The following is a 9,473-nucleotide window of genomic DNA, read 5'->3' as shown; positions in this document are numbered from 1 at the left end:
GAGAGAGAGAGAGAGAGAGAGAGAGAGAGAGAGAGAGAGAGAGAGAGAGAGAGAGAATATTATTAGTTTTCCTTATTAATACATTAGTATGATTTTTTAAAAGAAGAACCTGTGGATCTGGGTAGGATTATAGTCTTGCACATTATATAACCATGACGTTTTGTTCTAGTATAGCACTATTATTTAGCTTATGAATCAAGTAACCCAAGGAAAATGTTACAAGATACAGGTAGTCCACAATTATCAAACATAATTGAAGCTGACAACTCTGTCACTACATGATGCAGTCATAAAGCGAAAAATCATGTGACTTCATTAACTTACCATGGCAGTTCCAACAGTGCCAATTCTGATAGCAAAGCAAATCATGTGAGCTTGTTAAGTGAGACATCATATAATTGAGACTTATGACTTCCTGTTGTTTTCTCTATTGACTTTGATTGTTGGAAGCTGGCAGTGAATATCACTTATGATGATCACATGAGTATGGAATTCTGCAATATCATAATTATGAACCTGTTGCCAAGGGCTTGAATTGTAATCACATGACTATGGGGTTGCTGTGATGGTCACAAGTTTCAAATCTTGTTCAACACCATCATAATTTTGAAAATTCCTGAATAATGGATTGCTAAACAAGGATGATTGTACTATAGGATTTGTAGCATTATTTTAATAATAATCCTCTTTCTGGAAGCATTATTTTTTATTTGCTATTTTTTTCACAGACCACCCAGACAGCCTATTATATAATTTTATGTATTTTTCTACTATAGTTTTGCAATCTTGATCTGTTATACATCATGGAGTATTTCTAGTGGGATTGGGAGCATAATAAAATCTAACTGTAAATTGACCCTGTTTAAAGTAAACAGGCAAAGTATAACTGAGGTTTCTGAGAATCATTTTGCCTATAATTAAAAAGTTCCTGTTTGACACCAACACATTGCTTCTTGATGAGAATATTATTGTTTATTTCCTTATCAAATTGTTATTTTTATACTATTAATATAAGGAATATATATGAAAAAATAGAAATGAAATGAAGAAATGAGATCATTCCTCTGAATTGATTTTTTTCTGGCATAAATCTCAACTTAAGGGGAAACATCTGTGTGTCCACTGTGGAGCAACCATGGCATAGTCTGTGTGTGCTGAAACTCTGTGTATACTTTATTGCAGAAGATATACAGAAGTTTGCAGTAAAAACTATAAAGTCTATCAATCAGTGGAGGAAAGATCTATTGCTTTAAAGTATTGCTTTAAATTGATGGTATTGCCATAATGTATCTTTTGATAAAAATCGAATTAAATGTTAAAGGCACGGGATTCTGATTATAAACAAGCTTAATGATTTTCTGAGATTGAAGAATGTGCAATTGACATATTTTTAGGACATAGAATTATAATAGCAGATATATTTACATGTTGACAATTTATATTTTTTCTGTATTTATTTATAAAAGATACCATTGTAGTAGCTGCCTGTTACAGCAGGATCATGTAATTCAAGTCCTGTATAGATCTGTAACCAGAGAAACCTTGTTTCATGAAAACTGATGGCAGATCAGTGATGATTTCATGATTAAATATTTGGAGGAGACTATAGAAATTAGAGGGATTTGGTTCCCATTTGCAAATAATTGATATTAAAACTGAGTACTGAGGTACTGAATTTAAATATATTATTTAAATAGTATATTTAAAACAAAGTGTGTATATTTCTACAAATATATAATGTGTATTAATTCATTATGCATGTAAATTCATGTTTTTAATCCCATTATTCCAAAGCATATTCATTGCTCAGGCCACCTTACTCAAGGAGGTGGGTTATAAATAGTTGAGAAAATACTTGGTATGATTCTATGATAGCTGGATATTTGACCTAGTGACAGGCGTAATGTTCACATGACATGTGTAACCAGATTATACAAAGTCTTAGCAGGAGCAGTTGCTCAATATGCTTGGCTAGTATTAACCTTTGTTTAGTATTTCATGGGTTGGAAGAGGATACGAATCTAATTCAGTTGCTTAGTTGGTGAAAAAGGTAATAACTATGTCGAGAATGTTGCATGAAAGCAGCCAATGTATCTGATGTGAGGACTGTAAACTGCTAAAATTGATAAACTGTAAATTCTTTGGCCAACATAAGTTTAATAATTCATTTTCTAAACTGATAAACTGTAAATTCTTTGGCCAACATAAGTTTAATAATTCATTTTCTAAAGCTGCTTCTTCTCTTGTTCCTTTTGCTTCTCTCGTTTTACTAGAAACAATAGAAACAGTAATTCATATCCATGATGTAACCAATGCAGTTTTTCTCTTTTTCTTTCTACAATAAGATCTTCTGGAGATAACTCCAATATAGCTACTGTCTTTAATCACTTAAAAAGGCAATAATTTAATTATAGTAGCCTCTGAGTAGCAATTGCCATTGCCTTTGTGTTCACTTCCAGTCCCTGCAAGTAAATTACTTCAATAAGATTCTCCCTCCATTCTTTACTCACATTTGTTCTACAGAGACTGCATATAAAATATTAGCAATATTGCAAGGACAAAACAATTCTGTGCTTTAGTTAGGAACAGAGGGGGGGTTTCATTGTAATGATATATTGTACCCCTTTTTTATGCTGAACACAACACTGAATGCACTATTTTTTGTGCCATACTGACATCAATGGGCATGAGCAACAGAGATATCTGCTGAACACTAGATTTAAATAGCATTGGTTAACTGGATTGTCTAGGATGGCACAAATAGACCATTGTGCATCAGCTCAAATTGTCTTTGGGGAATCTTGCTAGCTAAAATAGTTTTGTTCATAAACAGATCAACTCATTAAATAATTCCTGCTTCTTAAAAGTTGTCATTATAAGCACCATTTTGCACCCAGTCTTAAGAGAAGACTCATTATCCTGTTGGATTCATTTCCATCACTCTCAGTTATTAATAGTTTCAGAGATACTTTTGCCCATTAGAGCTTGTTTGGTAATATGAATTATACAGCGAACAAAAAAGCCACCTTAAGCAGTACATAATACTGTACTTACCTTAAGTCAAAGAACATTTAAATTCATGAGAGCTTAACATTGCAGGAAGTGTAAAATCCATATCAATTTAACCTAGGATTGGAAAATTCACAGCTAGTTTTCTGCATGTTTGCTGCTATCTAGTGGCTATTCAGAGTTTTGCATGCTCCACCCTGGTAGCTTTGTTATGTCCTCCAAATCCACATAAGTGTTAGTTTTGTTTATTTAGAATTAGCTTTATTTTTTAATGTATTTATAATGTATGTTTATTGTTTTGAATGACTAAAGGCATCAGGATGTGGATTACAAAGGGGTGAAAGTCTTTCATGCAAACTATGTTTCTTCAAGGCACTGACTATGGAAGTCAATCCTTTGAAAGAAGACCTTCAAAATTAATTTCTTTTCCATGGCTTTAGTTTTCCTTTGAGTTGTCTTTTTATAAAATTGTTGAAGTCCTGGGCTGTACATTTCATATTTTAGTGGCTTGAGGTTAAAATGTTTCTTATTGCTGCTGAGTTATCTCTCTCTCTCTCTCTCCCTACCTACCTACCTACCTACCTACCTACCTACCTACATCTATCTATCTATCTATCTATCTATCTATCTATCTATCTATCTATCTATCTATCTATCTATCTACCTACCTACCTACCTACCTACCTACCTACCTACCTACCTACCTATCTATCTATCTATCTATCCAGGGCTTTTTTTCTCATAGAACGCCCAGAACGGAGTTCCGGCAACTTTTTTGGATGGAACCTTGTAGGGTAGGCAAGGCAGGTTGTATGACATGTGTGAGTTCCGGCACCTTTTTTTTTTTTTTTTTTTTTAGAAAAAAAGCACTGTATCTATCTATCATCTATCTATCTATCTATCTATCTATCTATCTATCTATCTATCTATCTATCTATCTATCTAAACAGATACACACATATATATGTGTGTGTATGTGTATGTGTATATATAATATATATATACATATATAATTTCAACTTGTTGGGTTTTGCAGCTTAGGCATAAATGTTTGTGATAAAAACATTTTATCTTCTAAGATGGTATCTGATTTTTTTAATTAAAAATGCTACAGAAAATAATCAGGTTTTAATACAATGTAGTTCCAAATAAGAGGAAGCACCACTTCAATCTAATTCAAGATGGACAGAAATCTGTGATCTTTCAATTGTTGCTGCACCTGAAATCTCAGCAGCCTGCAAATGCAAGGATGAAAGGCACTGCAGTTCAGCATGATTGATATACAAATAGGGATTCTTTATGCATATTTATTCAGAAGTTAATTGTCCCATATTTATCTGAACTAAGTTCTTCCTCACACAGTAGTTCTTACTCTTAAGTAAATATGCATCTTATGGCCTGCCTTAGGCCATAAGGCTGCAACATTATGCGGTATTTGTGTTCATCAGTACTTAGTTACAACTAAATTATGACAGTTTTCATATCTGAGGCAAAGCAAAATACAATGCTGTTAGGTCCAGTTCAATTTGCAGTTATCTAAATCCAATAAACCAACAGCACCACGGACAAAACTGTGGCACATGTAATTATGAGCAGGTCTCCTTATGCTCGTTATGTAATACCTCCCTGCTCTATAAGTTGCTGTGATCACATGAGGTTTCCAATTCAAAGTGCTGATTATTACTTATAAAGCCCTAGGGGGCATATAGTCTAGTTGTACCTGTAATTGTCCATCTTCATTGGTTTTTGTCCAGCCTGTACAATCTGACCAAATTGCTATACTGTGGATCTCATCAATTAAACATGTCATCTACTGAGGCCTTGGAAGTGTATCTTCTCTACTGCAGCACTCTAGAACATCATCTCTGTGGAGATTTGAACTGTTCTAACCCTGCCATAAATGAGCCTTAAAAACTTGGTGCTCTTCCCAGACGCTGGGCCAGGATAATTGCTGGAGCTTTTAGATTGACATAGCATGGAAAAGATGGTTTTTGTTGTTAGGTGCATTTCTGTCCCACTGTAGGCCACCCATATTTATTTTGGAGTTCAGTTGGCCCTAGGAATGTGTTTTATAAATCAATTAATTAAACAATAAATTCCCTTTACTATTCCTCCCCATAAATTGATACTAATAATGTCTGAGATAACTAGTATTTTGCTGCCATTCCCTGATGAAAGTTTAGATGTGAATTTTTCAAACTACTTGATGATGTAAATCTTCATATTGTATTTCTTGCTGTCATCTAGTAGTTGTCTGGATTTATTTCATCCAGAACCTGTAGCTCTTTCAGGAAGATTTGGTATCACATGTTAATGTGATATTAATGCATAACCTGGAACATCAAGTTATTGATTCTTATGATGCTGTTTTCTGAGCTATTAGATTTCTTTATTTTTATTTAGCATATGGCATCTAAAGAGATCATGAAATCACTGATATACACATTTAGTTTAAATAAAGCATCAGCGTGTTTTAATAAAGACTTTTTTTAAATAATCATTTTTTTTAAAAAAGCTTTTTGATGAATGGATACTCAATATAAAAAATACAATGAATGCAAAATTTATAAACCCACAGCATAGTTGATGTTCTCATCTTAACAAAGCAGAGAAACAAAGCAATAATAATGTTTTGCAGTTGTATTAGAACTGTCAGGTATTCAGAGAGCTTCACATAATTAATCAGAAGATACTGTATGTCATCATTATAATCCTGTATTAAACAGATAGAATGACTGAGGTAAAGAGAATGAGAGAGAGACATATAGAGACAGAGACAAAGAAGAATTGCCAATGGCTGTTTAGTGAGTTCATGGCAGTAGTTAAATTTGAAGTTCAGATTTCTAACTATGTTTCATGGCCATTACCACAGCTATTAAACTGTAATAGCTGAGCATTAGGAGAACATGAATGGAAAAGATTCCTTGGAAGCTAGTTATATGTTGATCCTTCTTCTTCTGATTCAGCACAGTACCACTCCCACAGACTGTTAGTTCCAGCCAAAAGACTGCTGTTTGTTCCACAATGCACCATATTTTTGTTTTGCAACCACAATGACTAATATTTTAAAAAAAAGTTAAAATAGTTAAAAGAAAGTAGCAGGCATAGACAACTTCAGCAAACTATGATCACGTGTACAAACTTAATGCATTGTTTTCCTAGATCAGAAGAACAGTCATTATGAACATTTTAGTATAGGTTGGTATAATATGAAATTACAAAGTAGGAAATTCAGAAAGATATTTTGAAAGTGGCCTTATAGGAATATGGAGTAACATTCTTTATTTTATATCATGTTAATTACATACATGCAGTACACATGAGCAGTAACTGATTAAATGCAAAGGTAATTTTTTAGTTGGTGTAATATTTAGCATGCTGGTTTTTTTACAGAGAAAGTGTAGAGAGTCTTATACAAAAGCATTCCTATGCTCGATCCCCCATCAGAACCTATGGAGGAGAAGATGAAATTCTGGGAGATGATAACCAAACAACACAAAGCCGAGGTAAGAGGAAGTAAACCTGATGTACTCCTCAAAGAAACTGCATTTGGAAAATAGAGGCATATCCCACCTCCACCCCACTTCAGCAATGTTGCATCTCTTTGAATGTAATGTCACTTAGTCACTTATTTGCATTCATATCCTACCACTATCTAATTTTTATATCAATTCAATAGCAGACTATTTAGACAGAGTCAAACATTATACCTGTAAGCTATCAAATAATGCATAGCAAGCCTCATATAGGCAGATGACACATTCATTCAATCATATAGGCAGATGGCACAATTTAGAAGATGAAGAGGGTCTTTTGTAAGCTCTTGCTACTGCATCTTAATTTTAATAAAATGAATACTTCATATTTATGTTTGCTCAAAAGTAAAAAAAAATGCAAGATTGATTCATAGATATGTACAGCTACATATCAACGCTGTGTTTCAAATATCAATAGGTGATGTGTTTTAAATATCAACAAGTCCAAGGGAGCATATTTCCTTTTTCATCTTATGCTTCCCCAAATTGCAAGGAGCATATAGGTTAACTGTCTTTGTTCAGTTAAGAGGATTTAAGAGCTGTGGTGGCGTAATGGTTAGAATGCAGCACTGCATGCTAATTCACTGCTCACTCCAGAAGTTTGATCCTGACTGTCTCAAGGTTGACTCAGCCTTCCATCCGTCCAAGGTAAAATGAGGATCTAGATGTTGGGGGCAATATGCTGACTCTGTAAACAGCTTAGAGTGGTCTGGAAAGCACTATGAAACAGTATATAAGTCTAAGTGCTATTGCTATCTAAATATGTTCCATCAGCTATTAACCTGTTTGAGACAAATGTTCAAAAGCACAGTGCATCAACAAAGTTTAATTAAGCTTGAGCATTGATTTTTATATATTTAACATTCTTAAATATGTATTTTAAAGGAAGCTGTTCAAATGGTCTTATCCCAACCAAGGGACATAGATTATTATTTTTAATAATTACTTAAAATTTATAATTTTGTCCAAAAAGTAGGGTCTAACCTTAATTTTCTATGAGGAGTTGGCCTATAAGCTTCTGCAATAAAGATATTTTCCCATCTGATTGTACTTACAAAACTGCAGAATCTTTGTAATATTTTGCCTATGGCATTCTATGCTTTGCAATACTATATCTATTGCATTCTACCATCAATAGACCAATTGTACATTCAGAAAGATTCCTTATTCTAGAAGAATCTGTTCTCTCTGGTTTTGCAGAGAATCATGTAGCTGGTTAATAGTTTCTCTCCTTAAAAAATTTCCATGGATGACTAAATAAATTTCTGCGTTTTTTTCTCTCTGACTATGAATCAGCAACAATGTTTGAGGTGCTTAACTTTTCTGAAGTAGCTTGTAGAATAGCTGATTATTTTTTCTCTTGATAACTTTAACTGAATATCTTAATATTGACTATATTTAACAATAAGTTGTGAGTATTGTTTTTTTTAACCCTTCCTTCCTTCCTTCCTCTTAATTTGTTTTTGGTTAATCCATTATATTGTCAGTAAACATATTTGCCTGGTAAGCAAGCTCAAAATAGTTATTAGAAAGCCAGAATATGTGCTAGCTTCATTGGAGGTTGCAGAAAAGGATGGAGATCTATGAAAATATATTTGCTTTCTAGATACAGAGGAAACATAGCTCTCTTTGTCTGAACTTATCCACAGGTCTATTTACTTTCCTATTTGGATTTCCATATGCTTCTAACCCTAATTCTCCAGCATAATCAAGCCTTATTTTCTGTTATGCCTGAAAACATTCTGGGAAAAATGACCTATATGTCTCTAGAATTGCCTGGGGCAGTATGGGTTCTAAAATGCCATATGCATTGCTCATGATTAGAGCTTCTTCTAACATAGTAGTATGGGTCTGATATTTTCCATTTTCTATACATACAGTACTCTACTGGGATGTATGTGTTGCAGATAAATCTTTGGGTACTGTTATATAAGGATGCACAATAGTACCTAAAATTCTCAAATGACACTCCCCCCCCCAAATCAGATAATTTATACTTCCAAATACTTTTTAATGTGACTATTGGTAACATCCAACAGATTCTTTGGTTCCTGTTCAAATGAATGCTGTCTAGATTAGTTGCACTGGCTTTGATTCTGTATAGTTAAGAATAGACCTGTGGATTAACCTCCTGGGGTGATTCATTATGCTATTATACTGCAGTTATCTTCTGTGAACTGCCTGATATGCAGTGACTACTTCAGGAACGTGCTGTATGCTGGCATCTGGCAATGTTTTTCTTTTGCTCTCAAAGCTTACTTAGAGTTGCTATGATAGCTGTGTTATAAACATGACACAACTTCTTTGAATCCCCTAAAGGTTTATATTGCTTCTCCTTGTTTGCAGGATCAGCTTTTACCACATCTGATAATTTGTCCCTCAGTTCCTGGGTCTCATCCTCTTCAGGTTTTCCTGGATTTCAACATCCACAGTCCTTGACTACTCTTGGTTCCAGCAGTGCCTCAATAGCCACTCCAATTCCTCACCCAATTCAAGGATCACTGCCTCCATTTAGCCGCCTGGGAATGCCTTTGACACCTTCTGCCATTGCTAGCTCAATGCAAGGAAGTGGCCCCACATTCCCATCTTTCCATATGCCCAGATACCACCATTATTTTCAGCAAGGGCCTTATGCAGCAATTCAGGGACTACGCCATTCTTCTACAGTGATGACACCTTTTGTATGACTGACCCCAAGCCAAGGAGAGGCAAGATTAGGCCCATAAGAATGATGAACATACAGTATTGCAAAGACCCGAGAAGAAACATTGTAAGAATTGAAGAGAAAAACCAGCCTGCATGAGACATGATGAAGGGATTAAAGTTACATGAAAAATGTGCTAATCAGAGTGGCTGGGAAGTCTAAACCTAATGTTGCCAAATGGATTCTGAATGTAGCAAGGTTCCAACTATTTGCAAGATTATGTG

The 9,473-nt window shown here is 34.4% G+C and overlaps 1 protein-coding gene across 1 annotated transcript in view; it reads left to right on the top strand.

Annotated features, from left to right (window-relative positions):
- The window catches only part of TBX20 (T-box 20), a 52,330-nt gene extending 43,098 nt beyond the window's left edge, over nt 1–9,232 (top strand). The window contains exons 7-8 of the mRNA XM_015811777.1: nt 6,403–6,515; nt 8,892–9,232. Of these exons, the coding sequence (XP_015667263.1) occupies nt 6,403–6,515; nt 8,892–9,232 (454 nt within the window). The remainder of the gene's footprint in view (nt 1–6,402; nt 6,516–8,891) is intronic.
- Nucleotides 9,233–9,473: the final 241 nt, after the last annotated feature.

This window comes from Protobothrops mucrosquamatus, unplaced genomic scaffold (genome assembly GCF_001527695.2).
Source record: "Protobothrops mucrosquamatus isolate PMUCROS unplaced genomic scaffold, P.Mucros_1.0 scaffold48, whole genome shotgun sequence".
Lineage (NCBI taxonomy): Eukaryota > Metazoa > Chordata > Lepidosauria > Squamata > Viperidae > Protobothrops > Protobothrops mucrosquamatus.
Note: the sequence above shows the minus strand (reverse complement) of the source record. Positions and strands in the feature narration are given on the sequence as shown.